At 38.5% G+C, this 24,186-nt stretch overlaps 1 protein-coding gene across 1 annotated transcript in view; it reads left to right on the top strand.

Moving 5' to 3' along the window:
- The window catches only part of RASGRF2 (Ras protein specific guanine nucleotide releasing factor 2), a 132,021-nt gene extending 114,818 nt beyond the window's left edge, over nucleotides 1–17,203 (top strand). The window contains exons 19-27 of the mRNA XM_050912627.1: nucleotides 354–466; nucleotides 9,084–9,144; nucleotides 9,814–9,917; nucleotides 10,528–10,612; nucleotides 11,220–11,417; nucleotides 13,324–13,403; nucleotides 15,323–15,440; nucleotides 16,218–16,286; nucleotides 17,015–17,203. Coding sequence (XP_050768584.1) covers nucleotides 354–466; nucleotides 9,084–9,144; nucleotides 9,814–9,917; nucleotides 10,528–10,612; nucleotides 11,220–11,417; nucleotides 13,324–13,403; nucleotides 15,323–15,440; nucleotides 16,218–16,286; nucleotides 17,015–17,107 — 921 coding nt within the window. The 3' untranslated portion in view covers nucleotides 17,108–17,203. The remainder of the gene's footprint in view (nucleotides 1–353; nucleotides 467–9,083; nucleotides 9,145–9,813; nucleotides 9,918–10,527; nucleotides 10,613–11,219; nucleotides 11,418–13,323; nucleotides 13,404–15,322; nucleotides 15,441–16,217; nucleotides 16,287–17,014) is intronic.
- The last annotated feature ends 6,983 nt before the right edge of the window (nucleotides 17,204–24,186 follow it).

The following is a 24,186-nucleotide window of genomic DNA, read 5'->3' as shown; positions in this document are numbered from 1 at the left end:
AAACTATTTTTCTGCTTTTATAGTCATCACAGGAGAAGAGAGAGTCAGGCATTTTGTGGATATTGGTGAGATGTGGTTCTTACTTCAGAAGAGAAAGGTTAAGCGATTTGCCCATTTTCACACAGAAGATAGAGCTCAGAAAAAGAGATAAATTACAGCCTTTCAGGGCTCCTACTTTTGTGGCCTGTTCACTACAACAGCTAACAGCTTTCCAAGTTTCTCTAAATATTTTCAAGCCTAATTGCAAAAAAAAAGGGGGGGGGGGGGAGGGCAAAACTCACAAAAGTATATCCTTTCAGTTATTTGAGCAATATTGTTAAGACAAAAGGAAGTAAAATTGTTTCCCTTTGTAGGATTTTGAGCTGAACAACGAGCTGAAAATGAATGTGTTAAATTTGCTGGAAGAAGTTTTGAGAGACCCTGACCTTCTGCCACAAGAAAGGAAAGCTACTGCAAATATACTGAGGTAAATACGTTTCTGATGATTTAGTATGTTAACTATAGCATGTGAAATAGTTAGGGGATCATGTATCATAGAATTCACAGCATTTGGCTTTTCTCCAGAGTATTTAATTTTGAAGGATTACTAAGTGTTTTATTAGCTATAAAACAGAGTGTGTTTTAAGTTTCATTCATAAAAATACCTGTATTTTAGAAAATTTTGCTGCAGAACAGCTGGCAGGCATGGGTTCAGTCTTTACGCAGAAGGGAGAAATGCTGCCCAGTAAAGCAACAAGACCACTCACTATGATACCTTGCGGAACTTCTGTCTTAGTAATGAGCCATCCACTCTGCTAAGCTCACGAGAAGCTGATGATAGCCTAACGTGTCATGACATCCTAACAAGACCATGCTTGCACCTTCCTTTGTGTTGGCACCGTGTCCAAAGTTCTTTGGGTAGCTTACAGAGAGGAATTCTTGTTTAATTAGTACCATGAAATAAAAGATCTTTAAGCTTCTGCATAACCAGGACTGTTTAAATTAGGGTTAGAACACCTTATTTTGTTACTTAGGGTGGTATTACAGAGTTGAGTGTCTGGTTATGCCAAAAAGACAAATCTTTATACGCATTTATCAGTGAAAATAATTCTGTCTACTAAGTGCGAATATTTTATAGCCACTGGTTTTCATGTAAATTGTTCTACATCATTACTAAGGAGCAGTAAACATTTAAAGACTAGGCAGTGGTTAAAATAAGATACAATGAAAAAACACAGATAAATCTATGATGTGCTTTGTTAGTATTTTTTTAAGTATTCTGGTGGAAAGCCAAGAAGGGTGCAATAAATGCAGCGTGTCTGAATTTTCTAAGACCATTTGACAGGTTTCCCCATCAGATACTTACATGAAAAAGAATGAGGGGAAAGTTGTTCACTTGGGTGAAAAAAGTCAAACAAAGGATAAGAAACAAGGATAAGTTCTTAATAAAAGCACTTCAAGTCAATGGGATCCTACTTAATTTTTACATAAATAAAAATAAACCTCCTTTTTAACAATACTGCATGTGCTGTTATTCCAAGTAAAAATAGTAAGTTTGTTTCATATATTTCCTTGGAAGAAAAAGCAAGCAAGAAGAGCAAAAAGGATTAGGATAATGGGTTTTAGTAGTATGTGTGACAGCAAAGGTTCTGTGAGATTGCTCACAGTGGGAAAAATTACCTTAAGATGTTTAGCTTCTTAAGAAAATATGAGAAAATAAACTTGGATTGGCTGTTCCTGGCAGAGTAATGGAATAGATTTATAGGCCTTTAACATACAAGTTTATTAGCAATTCCCTGTATCCAGTTTCCAATTAGCTAATTTGCATTAGCTGTTGCATCAAAAAATGGGACCTTGGTAATTATGTGTAAGCTGTGAGTTGCCCCCATTTGCATCCTTTTACTGCTATTCTGTGAAATGGTAGGTATTGTTTGCTGTCTCTTCCCTTCTAGCACTTATTACTGTATCTGAGCACATTGTATATACTAGTGAATACAGTTAATCAGATATTTCCATTAAGCATTTTTCAGAATTTTTCAAAAATTCAGACTGAATTTTTGACCATTCTGTGAATTTTCACACTGTATTTCTTTTGCAAAAAAAGAAAAAAGTTAAATTCTGTAAGAAGTGAAAATTCTGGAAAAGTTAAATTTTTAAAAACTGAGAAATGGGGAAAAGAAAAAGCAAAAGGAAGAAGTAGTGAAATAGAAAAATACTCGAAAATAACATTTTAGTAAAAGTGAAAAAATGTGTGCACAGAAATTGAACTAAAAGTTAATTAAAAATTAACTCATTTGAAATATTTTTTAGAAACCGGTTGCATTTTTTAAAAGCCTTCTTTGATAGTCATTATCCTGACATTATTTCTGGAAAGGATTATGGCACTTCACTTTACGAGCAGGCAAGAAAAGCACAAATAAAATGACCTGTCCAAGTTCTCAGTGGGAGTTTCTGTTGGAAACAGGTAGAGAATGAAGATTTCCTGAGATATGGTCCTCAGCCAAGCCATCTTTCATCAGGTTTTGCAGCTGTGTAGCCTAATCCTACCAGATTTTTCAAACAACATAGTTTGACTGTAGATTTGGTCATATAGAGTCATAAGTACTTGGTTACATCCCACAAACTAGCACTGGAAAAAGAGCCATTGGTGGCTCAGCATGCAGGACTAGTCCTTTTGACTGAATGCTGCATGAATGTCTCACTTTCCTTCAAAATGAGGCATGAAATTTAAGCCTTGGCTAACAATGGTTATCAAAAATCCTTTATTGCTTTTCAAGACTGGCAATGCTGCTAACATATATGCATGCTGGACAACTTGTATGTCAAATATTTCAATGCTATTTCAATTTCAATTAAATTTCAATACAATTTCAATACTATTTCAACACTAAGTCCAAGAAGCTTCAGTGACGCAATATTGCTGTCCCAAGGGTTCAAAAACTGCTACGTTCCATTTTCAGTAGCAACCATATTTCAGTAGCAGCTGAAATTACTCCTATGTCCTATCCATATGTTTATTATATACACAAACTGCCCATAAACTTTCAAGTAAGAGTTGTGGCATAAATAAACTTTCAGATAGAAGCTCTTGCATAAATACGACTTTCATAATTTAAACTGTTGTTAAGCTGCAGTCAACAGGATATCAGGACATAGTCTCCAAGTTAAAAATGTTATTGCATAAAACAAACTGTCCCAAAGTCTTATGCTGAGCAAAACTGTAATCTGAAGCATTGTAATGCTTGGGCTCGTTCTCCAGCCACACAGGAGTCAGTTATTTGCCAGGCATGTCAAATTTGTTAACGGTCAGCTGATAGGGAGAAATTAATTCTCCAGGAATGGGAACTGCTTCAGTAACCTTGTGAGAAGGACTGTATTGGAGCAATTCTGATTTTGGACAAAAAATCATTCAGCTGCGGTGAAATACACAAATGTGTTATACATCTCACCCTTTCACTGAAAGGAGGAGCTCTGGTTCTTAAATCACCTCAGGAAGATGGGTTGTCTGGTAATTAAGAGTGGGTTCCAAGCTTTAAAAAAGCACTGTAGTTACTCCTGGAGATATACACTCTCAGCGAGGCTATATAGTTAACTGAGAAGAGGAAATTACAGGATTTAAGGAATAATCTGCAGTTGAATGTAGTTGTTTGTGTGTAACTGTGTATCTGTGGTAGTGACACGAGGTGCACGTTCCTTTACTCTTCCACAAGCCTTCATTTTTATTGCACATTATTAAAATAGGAATATTGATAAGCTTTAAAAAAACTGATCAACTTGCTAGTCCTAAGCAGTGACCTGCTGTCCCACGGAGACTGTGAACACACGCTTCTGGCTGCTTCAGGAACTGTCTCAGCTACTGGAGCATCAAGCAGGAGTCCCTCTGGTCCTCCAGCTTCTCAGCTTGTTAGTGGATTCAGAGGTGGAACCAACTCCAGACTGTTCTTTGAAAACTTAACTTTTTAATAATCCAAAATATAAAACTGAGGAATACTTTCTGTCAGGAGGGTTTAGCTTTTCTGGCAGGTTGAAAAGGTCCTTGTTCAATTCTGGAAGCAGAAGAGACAGAAGCAGGAGAGACAATATCCGCATGGCTGCATCCTATCTGACAAGACAGTTGTATGAACCCTGTTGGCAACCAGGTTTCTAGTGCCAGAAAAACAACGTTTTTTCTATATTTGCACTAAAAACAGAGATACTGCTTCTGGTGCAAAAAGAGGACATGGTGACATGGAAATGGTTCTTTCCCTGACATTCTTGCCTGATGCGTCCCGTGGTACCATGGCTGGTTGTGGAAGTAGGTCAAAGCAAACACTGAACATGCTCTTCCCTAAGCTGGGAGAGTTCTCTCTATTACTTGTCTCTGAAGATTACTATTTATTGTAGTAGGGACAACCAAGACTATGTTCCTCTTGACCAAGAACTGCTGAGCTTTAAGCAGATGCTCCCATACTGCACCAAGACGACGTGAAGAGGCACTATGTTCTACACCAGTGTATCTCTCATAAAATTGTTTTCTTTTTTTCTGCATCAGATTACATATTTTCTATCATTTGCCAACGTGGCAGATTACAGTCAATGTTCTGAATGTTAAGAGAAGGCCTGTAATGGAACAAAATTATTTCTTGAGTTCCTTGAACCGTCCATAGGTTATAATGACAGAGTGAGGGGAAAGGGATTTCCTCTCTGCATTGACTTAGAAAAAATTCTTTGGTGGGACCCACTGTGTCTAACTGAAGCAGAAAAAAATTCTTTGGTGGGACCCACTGTGTCTAACTGAAGCACTTAACCACTGTAGACGGCTAATGAAGCACTCCTTCCAAGGTAACTGCCTATCATGAAGGAGATTCTGTCCACCAAAATTGTCTAAAGTTAGGCATCCTGACTGTTCCTCCAGAGATCATAGAATACACCTTCCTTTCTCAGACAATTACAGAACACAGGCAGTGACTTGCAGAGGATGTGACTCCCACCCTGGATGTCCTAAAGGTATCTAGAGTCTTTCTTGTTGTAGAAATGTGTAGAGGTGCTCCTAGGTATTGTGTTCCTCTTTTGGTTCACGTACCAATGTCTGGTTTGGAGAAATGCTGCTCAGTCCATCACTACCACATACCCACCTCCTTGGAAAGATGTTATCTTTTTGGTTTTCTTCTAGATGGAAGGCTTTCATCTAATACTACTTAGAGGAGGAATATAAATTACCCACCTAGAACTGAAGGGCTTTTTTAGTGTTATTAGAAATCAAATTTTTTGAAGATTTTTGACAGCATATTTTTTATGTGAAAGCACAGATTTGTCATAACTGGAAGTTTTGATGAAACTTCTATTCAAAAGGCTTCTCTAGGACAGGATGAAAATGGGAAGGAGGGGTGACCCAGTTGACATGCCCCTCATGAAAATAGTCATTCACCCAATTGCTAGGTGAGTGTCATAAAATAGGCTTTTTAGTTTTTCTGAAGAGGTACTTGCTGCAGGCATTTATATCTAAAAGGCCTTGGCATATCAAAACATGTAGTCTATCAGAAATCTGGTTTGCCAGTCAGCCCTCACTGTAGGTCTTGGCTTCCCTGCATTTCAGTTTTCGTAGTCTACTCATGACTCTGAAAAGTAGAGGAATTCAGAGTGAGGTTAGGAAAAGCATTTCTTACAATAAATTCAATGTTCAGACACTCCTGAAAGTTCATGCTTTCTGAGCCTCCATATGGGTATATTTCATGGACTGTCTCCTTGAAGGATATTGGGTACAAATGTCTCCTTTTACAAACTGAACCAGCCTTTGAGTGTATGTGCGCATATATGCATATAAATTTCTTGGAAAATCAGTCCCTTTGTTAGCAGAGATTAGAGGAGGAGGAAAGGTTGGTTTGTATTCTGAAGATATTATGGTCAGCTCTGGGAAAGACTGTATGGAATACGAATGGCAAGGAAAGTGTTTATGAGAGAGACTGAGCTGCTTCATGCCTTCTTGAGTCATCAAACAGAACAGCTGGTATTTCTTGCGTGATGAGATTTTTGTTGAATGGACTGACAGGGTTTCTCTGCAGGGTAAAAAAGCTTCTTTTTATTCAATATTCGTTATGAAAGCTAGGCAAACCTACTGAAGTATGTTTTGCTTGAGATTTTATCAGCCTTATTTATTAACCTCTGAAATCTAGGTAAAATTTCATTGATGGTGAAGCAGGAAGGTGTAAAGTTCAGATTGAACAGCAGTGAATAACTTTGATAAATAGTCCTATCTGGAGAAAAAAAGGGTGGTTCAAGAAACAGTTCTTCCTTCTTCTTGCTCAGAATAAATGTAAATGAAATCCAGGGATATGCAGAGGTCAAAATTTGATGGATGACCAATTTTCTGCCTTGCATGATCTCACCAGACAATACACTTCAGGCTGTATAACTTACACCAGCTTTTAAAATATTTTTAAAATATTTTATGTACCATAAAGGAATAAGGAGACAGATGTTAATATTTTCCACTAGAAAATTATTTTAATATTTGGACTGGTCAGGCATGAAGAATAGTTTAAGTGAGAGAGAGGTCTAATCTTAGCTGCTGACTCTAAGAATTATAAAGCTATTTCTTATATATTTACTTCCTTCATTTGTAAGGATAACGATGGAGGTGTCACCCCATTCAGTCCTCCCTGAGAGGAACACTGTTAAACAGTCCAGCAGAATCTCTCCTTACCTTTGCTTTCTCTCATTACTCTTTTCACATGGACCTGTGCTTCTTACCCAGCTTCTAGGAGGCTCTCAAAGGAGTGCAATGGGAACTGCCCAAGCAGAACTGATCAGCTCAACATATCTTCCTAAACCTCTGTTGAAACTAGGTATCCCAAAGCTGACAACAGTGCAGAGTGCAGTGGAAGTTACTATTGATGCTATCAAAAAGTAGTGTTATGCAGTCTAGAGATGCATTGTCCTCTGCAGATTTAAACATAGAGCATTTATGGATAAAAGGAGAATTTTTTTCATGAGACCACTGTGTTAGAGAAAAAGCACCAGTCATCTCTTTAGCATGAGGGATTGGAAGTCTACATAAAATGTGAGATGTCATGTTAGAGAGTATCAGGAAGCAAAGACAGGGAAAAATTAAGTATTTTCAGCCTTTTAAGAATCTCATGTTTCCTATTTTATTTTGTATTAAGCAAATACACTCACTTCTGTATCAAAGATGAGTACTCCAGCTGATATAAAGTTATATGTAACGAACTCAAATGATGAGTTTACAAGATTACTGAGAATACTTGAGGCAGAAGGGCAAGCCCTCTCTTTTCTTTATTGCCACGAATCACATGCTTTTGTCATACAATGAACAATACCTGTCTGCAGGCAATCAGTCATGAGATACAGCACAAAACAAGCTGCTCAGGAAAGACAGATTACCAGTCTATTTACAATTACTGAGGCTGCACACCGTTATTATCTAGAGAAGAAGCTTAGGGTTCTCCTGAAGAAGTAGACATTCAAGACTTTGCACAGCTTGCCCATCAGACATAAGGTGTTTCCAACTCCTATGAAGAACGGGGCATTTTGTATGGATTTGACAGGCTGAAAATGAAGGCAAGGAGGTTTCTTACATCCTTTCTCTGTGTATCTGCATTTGATTTTAACCTAGTCCTCCCATTTGGCAAACCAAAAGGCAACAACAGCAACCCACAACAGAAGAACCTAGTATACTAAGTATTAACACTTCCTCCCCACCCACATAGTACAGGTTCCATATCTTACACTCATAGCTAAAGTCCAGGCAATATAGTCCTTTTCTTTTAACCCTTTCCTCATCTGGTGCATGGAAAGTCTGTTACTACAGAGTGCAAAAATGAAGAATTGGAGGGACCATGAGAAAATACCTGGTCCAGTTGCTGTGCTTTCTGGAATGATCAGTAGAACTGGATCTTCTTTGAAAATGGTCATCTAAACTTTCCTTGAAAATTCAGCTGATGAGTACTCTACAACTTCTGCAGAAAGCCTGTTTCAGTGCTCACCTATCCTTGCAGATGGAAAACGGAACTTAATGTTGAAACTAAATCTCCCCTGATGCAAATCAGTCTAGTGACTTCTTGCCATATCGTTGGTGTCTTCATAGGCAGTCTTGTACATACTGACATACTGTTCTTTCTCCCTAAATCTTCTCTTTCCTATATTATATAAATCCAGTCTATTCAAGCTTTCTTTGAGTCTATATGTTCCAAATGAAGGGATCTTAGAATTATGTGCCAAGATACTACATCAGGGTAGATGGGGTTTGATGAATACTTATTCCTTCTGCTGGGTTCATTTTTGACCCATTACTCTGAAATAACCCTAATAATCACAGGTTTTCTATAGCAGAGTGGGAAGCATGGATTAACACTTGTATTACTGAAAGCAAATAATGTACTTGCTACAAGTAAAATCTGCTAGCAGTTTGTTGTCTGTTTCCACACTCACAGCTCTTTGTGTGGGACACTGAATAGGACAGTGTAGTGCCAATAAACAAGAACACTTCCCAGTGAATCACTCTTTTATGTATGCCTATTTTGCTGTCTTTTCTTCACTTCTCAAATGTTGATTTTTCAAACATTTCCCCAAAATACCACTTAGCACAGTAGTTTAAAATGAGAGAAAAGCTTGAGATGTAATTTTCCACCTTTAGGTTTCCTAGGATTATTCAGGATAGAGAACTTCTGATTAAATATTATTTCTATTGTGTTCTGTTTTTGCGTTGCCAGTCCAGTTCTTGAAAAGGGAATTTTTCTTTGTCCACCAAACTTCTTTGCACTAAAGTCAAAGTGGGATAGATGTAGAAACCTTATCACTATAATCAGCAAGTAAGTACAGTAGTTATTGTCATTGACCATTCTACAGTATATGCTGCTCTTAGCTCAGAGATTTTAAGCCTCCATGACCATCATTTACCTTACGTGACTCTGATATCCTACCATTTTTTACACTTTTACTTAAAACAAGGCATGAGATTTTAGGTACCAGATTTTTTTTTCTTTACCTCTTCGATTGCAGTCTTAGGATTTATTTTAGATAAAGACGATTGCCTATCTGTGATAAGGTTTTCTCATAACCATAGACAATTTTATTTATATAGGATGTTCTGCTACTTAATTTTTCAGGGCTCTTTCTCAGGATGATCAAGATGATACCCATTTAAAAATAGAGGATATCATTCAGATGGTAAGTTCATCTTGAAATTTAAACATAAGTACTCCTATAGAAATGTTGTCTTTTTAAGTCAATAAAATGTAGCACAACTGCAACTTTGCAGCTCTGGACAGAAATACTGTTCTTTTGTATCAGGAATCTACATTTCAGTTTAGAGAAAGTAAGAATTTGGAGCCCATATCAAAGATGAACAGGTCAAAACTTTAGGATTTGGATTTAAATCACATGATGAAAAAAAAAAGGGAAAGATATTAATATATATGAAATGGTAAGTGTCTGCCATCTCAGCTGCCATAAGAACCATCGCTGGCCTTGACTGACAATGCCCATCCTCCAAACTGGAGTCACCACCATCTCGTAAGTGCATTGCGTTAATCCAAAGAAGAGCGTGGGCAATGAATTAGGTGCAGAGTGACTATGTGGAAAGTAACACAGAATGCACAGCCTTTAATTAACCTACGTGCATACTCATGACTTGGTATGTGCCTGTTTTCCTATGAGTTCCCAGCCTGATGTTTACTCTAATGTTGTTAGCAATTTTTCTTAATTCTTATTTCTTTGTAGCAAAGGAGTTTATTACAACTCTGTGTTGAAAGCTCATATCAAGTTCTTAATACCCTGTGCTTTGAAATGTCCTTTGATGCAAAAAGAGATCATTAAGTGTTCTCCTTATTTTTGCAGTCAGATTGTCCAAAACCAGAGTGCTTTGAGACTTTGTCGGCCATGGAGCTTGCAGAGCAAATAACTCTTTTAGATCATGTAGTTTTCCGAAGCATACCCTATGAGTAAGTGTTCTCCTACGAGTGACTGAAGTGAGTACGGTGGATGAGTTACTGACTGGCAGTGTTAGGCACTACACTAATTCATGCTACTGACAAAAACGTTTGCATACATAACAGGATAATGCCCTTCGGCTGTTTCTGTCATTGCCTCTGACGCCTCTATAATTTGATCATGTTTTGAAAGACTGAATTCTTTGCTAAGAAAAAAAATCTGTGGTCTAAGGCTCTGGGCTAGTGAAGGGTGAATATAGTGTGGAAGTGCTGAGTCTCTAGGGAGGGAGTGTCAAATCAGGTTCATTCATACAGCAGTTTAACATGGATATAACCACGTAAGCTGACAAGACCAATTTAAAATAGGATCACAATGCTGAAAATTAGGAGGGGGGATTGGGGGAGGGGATTAAAATAAAAATAAATCTTCTTTATAATATTTACTGCTTCAGACAGCATTAAAAATGGTATAGTGAAATGCTGGAATTAGTGTAAAGCTGTGTTATTAGCTTCTAACAAAATGAGGTATACTTGAAATCCACTTAGGCTATGGTTACAGACAGAGACTGTACTGTGTTTGTTAACATTTTTGTTTGTTTTTTTCTCTCCCCTCAATGTCTAGAGAGTTTCTTGGGCAGGGCTGGATGAAAGTGGATAAAAATGAGAGAACACCCTATATTATGAAAACTAGTCAACATTTTAATGATGTAAGTACTTTCTAGGAACTCTATTGACATTGTCTATGACCTCTGGAACAAAAATATCTTTTTTTTTTACAATGTGATGTAAATTCTTATCTAGTAGTGACTGAATGTTACAGCCTTTTTGTGATTAACCTTTTAAATCAAAGCACATGAAGATGCTCGTTTTCAAGAATTGGTACTCAGCATTTCAATGGCAATTTAATACAGTAGAACATTTTAAACTGTACTACAATGCCTTCTTTCTTACAGAAGAAACTAAATTTTCTCCAGAGAGTGAAAATATAACACTGATTCTATTTAATGAATGCCCTTTGTATCCCCAACCATATCTTTGCGCTTTACCATTTTCCTTGAATTTTACTGAGAGACTTCCCAATCAGTTTTATTACTGTTGGCTTGGAGATACTCCCCATTGCATCTCTTCCCCTTCTTTCATATCATCATTCCCCCCGCTTCCCTACAACACTGTTCTCAATACACTTTCTCTGGTTTTATTAAGAGCCATAAATTTTGTTTTGCGTTAGTTTTTTCTGCCTTGTTCATTAAATGATTGTATGTTGAAAGGGATTATATTTAAATGTCCTAAATTTCTTCCTCTTTGTTTGGTCAGATGAGTAACCTTGTTGCCTCCCAAATCATGAATTACGCTGATGTCAGCTCCCGGGCTAACTCAATTGAAAAGTGGGTAGCAGTAGCTGATATTTGTCGATGTATGCACAATTATAATGGTGTGTTAGAAATCACATCAGCCTTGAACAGAAGTGCAATCTACAGACTTAAGAAAACTTGGGGTAAAGTATCCAAACAGGTAAGAAAGATACGATTACAAGTAAGGTTTCTAGATTACATTGGTCAGCATGTTGTTCAGAGAACAACTTATTGAGATAGGATTCCCCCCATAAATAATTCTACTTTTACAATACTCTGAGTATTTGCTGGAAGCACCAAGTGATACTGGTATTTCATGTTAAGGTCTTTCGTATTTCATTTATCCTTTTTTTTAATATCATTAATTAAATACCTGTGGGAACAAACTGATTTTGACAGAATTAGCAGGTGCCTAAGACTACGACTTGAGCCTGAATTACTGAAATATTTGAGAAAACTAAATTTAGATATTTTCAGATATACCCATCTAGGTGGTTACTAGCTATAACTAAAGTCAGCTCAGGTGCCTAAAATAGGAGCCATATTTCCCTGCCTGTGCAGAAGGTCGGTAGAAAGGTCAGCACTTCTTCTCAAGGTGGTGAGTTTTTTGCTACCCAGTAAAAGACTGTAGACAGCCAGTCTTCTTTCTCATTTAGGGGCCCAAGTTTAGATGCAGTGAATACCTCCCTTTAACCCTTACCTTGCTGCTGAGACTGTCAGCAGCATGGCTAAGGCTGTGAGAATGACTGCCAGTAACAAAAATAAGACACAAAAAAAAAGACTAACCAGGATGAAGAGCATCCAGTCTTTTATGTTCTCTGTTTTAGATGGTTTGGAGAAATTGGTTGAATGATTTAAATCTCAGCTTTCTGCTATTTCAAAAAAAAAAAAAAGAATATTTTAGTATGGTGGAATAACAGCAAGGAGGTCAGTAGGACAGAGCGAATCACGTGTAAGTTACGCAGTATTTGGATACAGAGTTTACTGTAGCTAATTGGAAGATTTCAGGTTGCCCATTTTAGATCTAGCTAATTGACATAAAAAAGGTGGGCTTCTATCATTGCATTGCCTCCTCCGTATGTTTCTGCAGCTTTTGCAAAGCACTAAAGCAGCCCAAGCAATGAAATCCACTTAAAATACATTCTGACTGTACTGCCTTCTCCAGACGGCTTTTTCTCAGCTGCTTTATAGCTGGTGCTACATTCTTTTATTTAAAAATATAGTAAAAATGCTTTCAATACAAACAGTTATGTAAGAGTTTACCTCCAAAAAGTTTTATGTTTAGAATTTGTTTGATTTTTAAATTTCCCATTAAAAAAAAAAAAACAACAGATTAATGTTGTTGCACAGTTCTCCAGTACTTATTGGAAACGTAATCTGAGTGTTCAATCAGCCTGCTATTTAGAAGAAAAAGAAAGTGTCTGTTTCTGCCTACAGCTTTCTCTTAATTGGAAATTCCATTTCAAAAATGACAAATTTCTCATGATTCTCTATATTATCTCAAGTCTATAGCATAAAAAGACTGAAAAGCAAATTTATTTCACTTATGAAGTAACCAGGCTCTGATGATGCCCACTGAAAGTAATTTGTGTAAGACAGTAATATATTTTCAAATACATATTCAGCTTTTATCAGAAACTTGGAGGCAAAACCACCTTAGTGCGAGCTGCAAGACAGTAAACATCCTTTACTGTCACTAATTTCAGTAAACACAGCTGAGGATCCTCAGCAACATGTAAGATCAAGTCCCTAATATTCTTGTATACACAGTAAACTGAATTGCTGACCATTAACTTAATGAACTTGTGTTTTTTCCTGAATTTGCAGGCTAATAATATTAGCATAGATACAGGTTCTGTGTATCACTCAAAGGAAAATCTTTAATGCTGTCTAATCTCCATTTTCAGAAATACACTGGGAACTGCAATAAAGCTAAATTCCTAATGCATATGTGATTACTTTTGAAAATGGGGTGAAGATACTAAGTGAATTACACCTTTTCTAAAATCTAATCCCAGTCATTTATGTGCAACAGCGATGACATTTGTAATGCATTTTCTTTCTAGACAAAAGCTCTCATGGACAAGCTTCAGAAGACTGTATCATCTGAAGGAAGATTTAAAAACCTTAGAGAAACGCTCAAAAAGTATGCTTCCCTACAATATACAATTGTGTTTTGTTATAAGCAGTGGATTGTACATGCTAAAGATGAATTGGCTTTGATTAAGCTTTAATAATTAATATAATATTGGAAAATATTTTTACCTAATAACTTTTTAAATTGTAGTTTTATTCTATTTGGCATTATTGTTTTGCAGAATATCCTGTGATTTAGTACTCCTGGTAGATAAATATAATATCTCCAGAGAATTACTGAAACAAATTAAACTATTATTCTACGTGAATGTTCCCTGTTGGGGTTTTACTTACACTGATAAACTTTTTCAATAAGTGTAAAGCCAGGTTTATAAATAGAAATTCTTATTCAAAAACAGGATTCCAAAGAGTCCTTGTTCCAGATAAGAAGTTTAGGACTTAGGACTAAGCCTGATTCAGATCAAAGTTCCATTGTCCGACATCCATTCACCCCTTTATCTTGTTTCTGACAGTGGCCAGTAGCTGAGAGAAACGTAGGAACAGGACAAATGCACAGTGGTATTTCCTCCCCTATAGCCTTCCAGCCCCCTGTAGTCTGCCACCCTGGAATACAGCCTGCTTTTTTTGTACAGTAGTCCTTGAATATTTTTTTCTTTAATTGATTTGGCAGATTGTGTTTGACCTTATGTAATTTTGGTATCCAAAATATCTTGTGGCAAGGGTTCTACAATTTATGTATTGACTCCAGCTGCATGCGTAGAACACCTGTAGTTTTGCAAGTAGTAGGCTTTCCAGGACTGAGTGGTACAACTACTTTAAATGATCCTGAGAGAAGCAAAGAATTGAACTACTAGAATAATTACTGGAATGTTTCGAAATATATAGTTCAAGTTAGTCAATTTTTACTTAAAAAATATTGTTGGGGAGCTAATAATTTTTTTAAATGTTTTTACTCACAATATATGAACAAGTACTTTTATACACCTTTCAGGTAATGTATTGCTTGTCTGTGTTCAACAATCATCTTCGTAATATAAAAAATATCTAGAGTGAAGTGCACTGCTAAGCACTGTCAGCAGTCTGCCTAAGTTAACAGTGCAGCCATCATCCTGCATTCTTCTTATGCCAGAGCTTCAGAAAACCAAGTTTGCTACTATTTCTGCTGAGGCAAGAATCACTGAGTGTGGAAGAGTGATTATTGTATTAGGGAAGCAACAGTCATTATCCCATTCCTCCTGTCCCTCCAATAAAAGAAAATCCCTGTTCTCTAGGGTCTCTATTCCCAGTTTTCCACATCATCTTTGCTACCTCTCTGTCTTTCTGTTTCTTCGTGTTCACTGTTCAGAAGGCCTGAATAGACTTTGACAGAATGGTATATACATACATATGTATACAGATACATACTCATATGTATATACGTGCATATATGGATACCTATGTGTACGTGTGTATGCATATGTATATATATGCATTTGTATACAAACGTATGTATATATATTTCCACACGTCTGTGCATATGCTCACACACACATGCATACATGTACCCTTGCTATACTAGGATGCTTACACGACTGCAGAACATCAACCACTCAGAAGCATATCCACATGCATTTTTAGCTTGTGTGTAGGGTCTATTTCTGAGATTGTCTGTCAGCCAGGATTGAAATATACTTGAAGGTGTTCTCTGATTCCAAAGTCTACCTGTCCTTCCTCTCATCCATCATGTTACTGTTCTACCTTTTACTAAAGGTTATCTGCCATTAATATTAATTATTGGACAGAATACATTCAATTTGTCACAGGCAGAGCAAGTACAATTCAGGTGAAGTCAGAGAAGCTGTTTGTCTTAGCAATGAATGTAACCCATTGATTAGAAGTACGTTAAGTAATAAAGAGTTTGCATGAGTTATAAAAAAATTAGTTTGCAAATTTAGCTACAGGCAAATATGCTGATTTCTTGTTTCACAGTTGTAACCCACCTGCCGTTCCCTACCTTGGAATGTACCTGACGGACCTGGCATTTATTGAAGAAGGAACACCAAACTTCACTGAGGAAGGCCTTGTCAATTTTTCCAAAATGAGAATGGTAATTTTCAGCTCCTTATATGCTTTCCCAACAGGTGTTTAATTATATTATATTATATAACTAATTATGTTAGTTAATTATTGATTTAATTATAAGTCCTTTGAATTTAACTTCGAAGATGTACAAGTATATTGGCATCATGCAAGACAGGTAGCTATTTGAAAGCAATTACTTGACCTAGTCTTCTATCACCATCTTCTGGTAAACTGAGTATTTTTACAGGGTGAATTTGCCTCCGATTGGTTCTCTGAGAAATGACAGACAGAAAAAGCAGCTGTCCGAAGCTCATGAAGGAGCAACAAAAGGCTTTTTGACCAAAATTAAAGAAATGTAGTGATTCACCAGAAAGCAGTAATCACAGTCTTCTTTTCAAGTGTGCTAGGGTCTATCTAAAAAAGCATTTTAAAGTGGATTTCTCTCCTACCATGTAATGTTTTGTAACAGCTCCTCAGAGGGAAGCATGGAAATTTGTCTTCTAATCTCAGCTTAACGCCCTTCTTATGACTACACATTGCAGCAGTCACTCAAGGCAAAGAGAAGAGAGGTTATCAGTATGGGGAGAGGAGAGACAAGGTGGTTCACTTGAGGCTGACTGAACAGTAAATGGTTAATTTAGGAAAGTGAAATCCTTGGAAGCCATTAGGAGATGATCTCTGCCCTTCCCTCCCCTCCTCCCAGGATAAATTGCATAATTTGGTGCAAAATTCTTGTCTTATGTGGCATAGCTGAAGTCAAAATGCAGTTGTACTTACTCATATACATGTATTCTTTTGAAAGATCTCACATATTATCAGGGAAATACGCCAGTTCCAGCAGACCTTCTACCGCATAGAGCATCAGCAGAAGGTAAGGCTCTTCTTAGGCACTGTTACCTACTAATGAAATCAAAGCTGTGGTAGCCATTCATTGTAAGATACAGCTGTTGAAGGCTAAAATCAATGTATTCTGCTCCCACACACAGAGAAGAGAGGACAGACAGAAATATGGACAGGTACTTTGGGGCTGTAATACACTCACCCTGGCAGAAACTATTTGACACTGTATATAGAAGCAAGTTTTTTCCTCCTTCTCTGGAAGCTCTCTTGGGATTGCAGCCTTCATGGGTCTGGGGTACCAGGGAATGGGTTCAAAGGGAAACGTATTCTCCCTGCCCAGTTGGAAGCATAATTCCCCAGGGAATCCCAGAATCGCGGGATTAGGGGACAGGAGATGGCCCAAGCATCTACTGATGTTGTGGGCATCCTGCAAGTCTTTTCCCCTTGTCCTTCATGGGAGTGATGAAAATTTGCCCAAAGCCAGTCTGTGCCTTCAGAGAAGATTTCATCTTAGACTCCAGAAGAGCAACATGGGCTTAGGTAACCTGCCTAAGGATTTGCCCATTCCTAAGAGGCCATACTTAACTCTTAGAGAGCCGCTGGCGCAGCTTTACACCATTCAAACAAGCTGTTGTGTTTCTCAAGAAAACAACGCGAGGGGATCTCAGAATCCAAAATGGGCTGAAGCGGACAAGGAAAGCAGAGACATTTTTGTGGAAGTAACATACAGTCTGTTCATCTGTGTTTTCTCTATTCCAGGTCACTCACTATTTACTTGACAAGACACTCATCATAGACGAAGATACCTTGTATGAGCTTTCCCTAAAGATTGAACCAAGACTCCCCGCCTGAAGAGCCAGCTTTGCCTCAGAGTCTACAGAAAGCTTTAGTACAATGAACAAAATCATGCATGCCAAGTCCTAAAGACAGCAAGGGAAATATTGAGAAGAATGCAAGCTCTCTTTTCCAATAAGAGATACAGAGCCTCACAGCATTTCCCTCTCAGGCAATGAAAATGAGCATTGGAGGTGGAAGACAGAGATGCTTCCTAACTGGATTAAGTGATTGCTGCTTTGCAAAGATAATGTTTTGCAGTAGGGACCATGCGTTTAATGTAAAATAGGAGACTTTCCTGTGAATGGGTACTCATTGTAGTCATCCTATGTGACAAATTAAGGGGACAGATTTAAGTGGTGGTAATATACTCAGGTATATTGAGAGAAATGAACAAAATGAGAAGGCTGTGATGTGTTCTGGGTTGATGGCTAACTATGCGTTCACTGAGGCAGTAATGGTAATGATGTCCTCATATCGTGCTAACTTCATTGAAAAAACAGGATCTTAACAGTCATCTCCTATCTTGGAGTGACATTAAGGTAGCATCTAGTATCTTCAGATCTGCAGTTGTTCAAAATACTTGCTATACATTTAATGCTACCCTTTATAAAATGTTCTCTTCTCTAAATGTCTTGTCAGCCTTTTCTAAGGTGACTGATTTTACCTATAAATTAATTGTAAATATTTTTTCATTAATACACAATGAGAGTATTTACAGCATGGAAAGCAAATGAACTAGTTGAATAGCTGTAAATATTAGTTGCCAGCCTTGCAAGCTTCAGCTGGGAAATAACAGGTTAGGAGCTATACCTGAGACTTGAGAAATCCGGACATACAGTGAACGGGATGGTTAGTCATGTTGCACACAGCCCTGGAAAAGGCACTTTATTTTTCTGCACCTCCTGCAGCTTCTCGGACAAGTCAGGCTACAGAAGCACTTTCTGGACACACTGTGGAGGGAAATACATGTCTGGTCTGGCAATGGGTAGTGATCAGCAATGAACACTAGGAGTTGGAGTGACAGTTTCATTTTACGTGGAATCAGTGGTTTGAAAAACGTGTATTTTTTGTTCAGCCATTTAGCACTGACTTAGCTCTAAAATTGTTCACATCAGTGGCAAACTTTGAATGCCAGCAAACACAATCTATATATTTTTATCTGAGCTAGTAATTATCATTTGCATATGGGCATATGTTTAAGAAAATGTGCTATTTGTAAATGTTTTCAAAGCCTATGCTTTTGTGACATACCAGGTAGATAGATGTCATTTCTACAGCTAGTTGGTACTTCCTAAATTTTCCTGATCAAGAGTGGCCTGTTGTAGCTGCATGGAAAGTGAGCTCAAATGCATGCTGTAAAGTGCATCATAGTATAAAACGCAGGTGTTAGCACTGTTGAAAAAAATTGGCTGGAAAAGTGTCCTTACTTTTCCAATGATATTCAGCCAGTTGAAGAAATAGGGCTATATCACTGTATACCTCCCTTAAATCCTCTCAGGGAGATAGATGTTTAAAATAGATTGTGACCTAGGCCTATTTGATCTGACGTTTCTTACCATAGTCATGATGCTTCTGAACACTGGCGATGAAAAACGGATCTGCCTGGCTTGTGGTTTTTGTCTTTATTTGCACTTTAATTATATTGCTGGCCCAGCCCAAAGCTGCACAATAAATTCCATTCGTTCTGTCTGAGGGTAACTGCTAGCATTTATAAATGTACCTTAGCAACTGTAAATTTCATTAAGGTTCTTCACCACAAGGACTATCTCTTTGTAAATAACTGCATGATGAAACATCACAAATACTGGAAAATTCCTCAATTAGAAAAGCAGACAGCAAGAGAAAAAAAATTCCAGAAACATTTTAAATAGTTCTGGCTAATGATTGCTGTAGAAATGAACATGGAAAATGTTACTTATAGAAGCTTTTTATTGTCAAAAATATGCTTGTTCTTTTCACTAATGACTGACAAGAAGCTGATTGCATCCCAATGCATGATACAAAAAAAAAAAGCATGGTTTATTTGGACCACAAAACCAAATTACTGTGTATTTTCTGTACAAAAGCAGTTACCATACAGTGGTTTCATAAAACACTTTGAAGTAATGAAGAAACAGGGAAAAAGTGGTCCAAAAAGTGATTTCTTAACTTGGTTTTATTGTTTCTCTGTTAACAAAGAAAATATGTAACAACTGTCAATGTCAATTGGCATCTCTGTTGTATGCTGTTAACTGCTGCTTTATCTGCCTGTACCCCATCTTACCAGACTTCCTTGATGTTCTTAGGGTTACAGGGTACAATTCTTCATCTTACTCTCTTCACAGTTCGTTGTTTTGTACTTCATGTGCGTATATCGGTTCTTCAGACTTCCAAAACATTCAATGCATTTTAACGCTTGCAGTATGCAGGGGTGGTGCTGTGCTCATGCTACAGTATTACAAGTGGACAGAGAGGAAGGCAAAGGATTAGACATGGGTTTTTTCAAAGGTGCTGAGCATCCATATCTTAAAATCAGTAGACAATGTGGTAGTTCAGCCCCTCTGGAAAAGCATATACTATCTGTATGCCAACAGTTACCTCTTGGGTCAGTGGCACAATTTAGATTAGAATCACTAGAGTAACTAGATGCTTGATTTGTGTTAAGAGCAACAAAAAACAAGAAAAGGTAATGGTCACAGTAATGTTTGATTTGCTGATGACTAATATTAATCTTTTTGGTTGGGGATACAATGCGTTCATTAAAATACAGATGGTGACTGCTCAAAGAAGTGAGCACGCATCTTGTTATCCACAACCCTATCCAGGGTTGCAGCCCTAACCAAAGCTGGAAACGGCTGTTCTGCAGAAATCCTACACAGCGAGTGTAGAGCGGTGTGTCTGCCCCGCAGCTGGGTTGTGTACTTTGCGTGTAAGTGGCCTGAGTGCCTCTGCTACGGTACTGCTGCAGTGTTTGAGCTATGGCAATAGTTAGTAGGCAGCAGCAACCTGCTTTATGTGAGGCTTTGCCTAGTACATCTATATAACCAGCTAGTGCAGTGATCTCCCTGTACAGCGCACAGGGATTGTGGAGCTCCTTGCTACCAGCTTCTCTGTGCCACTCCACCACAGCCATATAATATATAGAGATAGAAATCCCAGTCATAAAACACCCACTGTTTGCCTCTGGTGTTTTAGGGAGGATGTCTCCAAGTGAGGACTTTGTCATTTGGATCTTGCTGTCTTTTAGGATCTTGTCCATTATAGCTTTTATGCCATGGAAGCAGAGCAGACTTGCTTTTCTGCAATTGGAGCTGAAAAAGCCCAGCTGATTCAGGATTCATAAGAAAGAGAAGGGCTGAAGCGCCTATCTACTTGCCTTTCTTAGCTCCTCAGCCCTGCTGCACCAGTCCAATGCAACAGCAGTTCTCACGTTGGAGGGGCTGCTCCCTTTGGCACTCTCTGGACACAAACACCTCAGGGTGTACGGGCTGGCTAGCTGCAATGGGGATAGCATATTTCACCCACTGGTTCAGCAGTGGGCACATCCGCCAGCAAAGTCCGAGGGGAGTTTTGCAGTATTTTTTATTGCATAAGTAGCAGCCTGGATTCAGCCCATAGTTATCTGGGACCCTGGGCAGCAGCACAGACACGTCCCCTTCCATGTGACAGAGAGCACTTGTCACACGCTGATACGGGGTTAGAGTTGCCTTCACCCCAGCCTTCACCCCCCCCCGTCCCTCTCCTCCCCCCACTAAATTCACCAGTATTGTTAGTGGACTGAGCCCGTGATTAGTCATCATGTGGAAGAAAACATAGATCTGTTGAATTTACAGTGGCAGTAAGTGTATATTCTGTCCCTTTCTTTCGGCTAGTCCTGTAACATACAAACGCGTAGCTTAATAGTGAGAGATGATACTGGGACTGATCACCCTTACGTAAAAGTAAGGAAGAGGTCTCCGTCCTCTTTCTGCTTTCCTCTTTCTTAATACTGATTATTGTTCTGTAGGATAAAAAGGAACTTAACGATTTAAAGTATTTATTAACTTTAACCACGTTGATTTTGATTTCAGGACATGTTCATTGTACCAGATCTTCCTTCATAATCATTATTTATTTTAAGGGTTTTACAAAAATATTGTTTTATTTGTGATGAGATTCCTTTCCTCCTTTCACTCTTATCAGCAACATTAAACTTAGATATATGATTTAAAATTCTCACTGAGAGAGACATTTTTACCCACTCATAATTGTTATTCATTAAGGGCAAAATCCTTCAGACCTCATTCTGATAATACTGAGAGCTTTTCATAAGTAAGTATTTGGGGATCTGGCTCTCAGCTATTTGCCTGTTACAGTTTTTGCCTCCAAAGGTCAAATGTCTCTGTGTAGGATGCTTTGTGTCCAATACGCTGCTCAACTATAGTTGTTTTGTTGTACCTTTACTTTTGAAATAGTCTCTGAAGTTTTGTTCTTTAGGAGAATAGATGTATGTTTATTTGACAGATGTACCTATAACTAACATGTTAGTGCACAATCCAGATGTTTTTGCATGTATTGTAACTTATCTTTTGACCCAAGGTTATTGCTTTGTATTGTTAGTAAGGCATATCAGGCAGCGTGTTGTGCCTATATGCTAATTAAACATTCTTTTTTTTCCTGAGTTTCAAGAGTCCTTACTGTTATCTCTTTATTTTTTTACCCTCCAATGGTGAATAATTAAATCTACTCCTTCTGAATTACTGAGTCTTTTAGAGAACCATGGGAGTGGAAGGGACAAGCCATTAATAAGAAGGGCAAAAATGAGAGAAAATTCTGGGTCTCTACTGGGCAAGAATGGTTTGAATTACTGCATTTTATTCTTTTTTCGCTCATGCTGCATTGCAGCTGCTGTGGGCATGATTGGGAATAATGCTGATTTTAACTTGGAACAGAGAATGAAGCCTACTTCATACACAACTAGAAATGCTGATCCGCTCCCAAGTGTACAGCACAAATAATTAAATAAGACATGTAACAGATTAAACTGAACCAGCCACCCAACTCATTCTTCAGCTGAGGAAAGCCTCTCCCCTTCCACCCCTCTATTCCCTTTACAGGACGTTACAAGTAGGTGGAGTTTAAATATAATTTCAGAAGGTGTTTAAGGACTTCCCATTTCAATAGAATATTTCTGAGGCAAAAGGCAATGAATTATATAAATAGAGAGTAAATAACATTGTCTCTAACTTCTTTATCCTGTTGTTTTGGGTTTGGACTTTTCTCTAAACATCCCTAGCCTTCTCGTGGCTGGTGTCCTGCCCTGCATTTAAAGAAATAGTATAGCCACATTTTATACCCAAGTAAACACAGGAAAGATTTTAGGTTTGTAAGTATGCTATGTCCCTCCTCTTGCAATAGGAAAACAAGTCACACAGAGATAAAATGACTTGCAAATTGAAGCAAAATAGTTAATAGAGTTTAAGACTACAAAACCAGGTCTCCAGCTTCTGTTATATGCTTTAGTCATTGTTTACTGCTTTCCTTTGTTGAACTGGGTAATTTCTTTAAGATAGAAAGATACCTATTAAATTTGTTTCAACAATTAACATATTTTAAGTAACTAAACAGTAATGGCACATCAAGTCTGTGTAAGATGGAGATAAAGCAAGTGACGTATTAAAATCAGCATCTATTCAGTACTCTGTGACCTTGCAGTCACATTTTCTGCAATCTTTACATTTTTGGTGTTTCACATAAAAACTGAAATTGACTGAGAGAGCAACTTACTCTTGAAGTTGTCAGATATTTTCAGTTCAAGAAAAAAAATCAAACTACTGCAGGATAATTTTAATTTCAAGTTGTTTTCCCCACACTTTAAACCATTTCATTAACCTTATGCCAAAGAGTTGGGTGGTTTTACGTCTTTCTCCTATGGTCATCATTATAGGATCATAGGATCATAGAATCACTGAACGGTTTGGGTTGGAAGGGACATTTAAAGATCATCTAGTCCAACCCCCTGCCATGGGCAGGGACATCTTTCACTAGACCAGGTTGCTCAAAGCCCCATCCAACCTGCCCTTGAACACTTCCAGGGATGGGGCATCCACAACTTCTCTGGACAACCTGTTCTTGTGTCCCACCACCCTCATCATAAAAATTTCTTCCTTATGTCCAGTCTAAATCTACCCTCTCTTAGTTTAAAACCATTGCCCCTTGTCCTGTCACTACAGGCCCTGGTAAAAAGTCTCTCTCTGTCTTAATTATAAGCCCCCTTTATGTATTGAAAGGCTGCAATAAGGTCTTCCCAGAGCCTTCTGTTCTCCAGGCTGAACAACCCCAGCTCTCTCAGCCTGTCCTCATAGGAGAGGTGCTCCAGCCCTCTGATGGGCTTTGTGGCCCTCCTCTGGACCCGCTCCAACAGGTCCGTGTCCTTCTTGTGCTGGGGGCTGCAGGGCTGGACGCAGCATTCCAGGTGGGGTCTCACCAGAGCAGAGGAGAGGGGGAGAATCACCTCCCTCGACCTGCTGGCCACGCTTCTTGTGATGCAGCCCAGGGTACGGTTGGCTTTCTGGGCTGCGAGCGCACGTTGCCGGCTCATGTCCCATTTTGTGTCCACCAGTATGCCAAAGCCCTTCTCTGCAGGGCTGCTCTCAATCCACTCATCCCCCAGTCTGTACTGATTTCAGAGATTGCCCCAACCCAGGTGCAGAACCTTGCACTTGGCCTTGTTGAATTTCAGGGGGTTTGCACAGGGCCGCTTCTCCAGCCTGTCAGGGTCCCTCTGGACGGCATCCCTTCCCTCAAGCGAACCAACTGCACCACTCCGCTGGGTGTCAGCTGCAAACTTGCTGAGGGTGCGCTCAATCCCACTGTCTATGTCATTAATGAAGATATTAAATAGTATTGGTCCTAGTATGGACCCTTGGGGGACATCACTCGTTACTGGTTTCCACTCGGACATTGAGCCATTGACTGTAACTCTTCAGGCGCCACCATCCAGCCAGTTCCTTATCCCTCTAACAGTCCATCCAGCAAATCCATATCTCTCCAATTTAGAGAGAAGGATGTTGTGGAGGACCATGTCAAAGGCCTTACAGAAGTCCAGATAGATGATGTGTACCTCTTCCCTTGTC

Source organism: Gymnogyps californianus, chromosome Z (assembly GCF_018139145.2).
Source record: "Gymnogyps californianus isolate 813 chromosome Z, ASM1813914v2, whole genome shotgun sequence".
Classification (NCBI taxonomy): domain Eukaryota; kingdom Metazoa; phylum Chordata; class Aves; order Accipitriformes; family Cathartidae; genus Gymnogyps; species Gymnogyps californianus.
The sequence above is the reverse complement of the archived record's forward strand: the minus strand, read 5'-3'. Positions and strand labels throughout refer to the sequence as shown.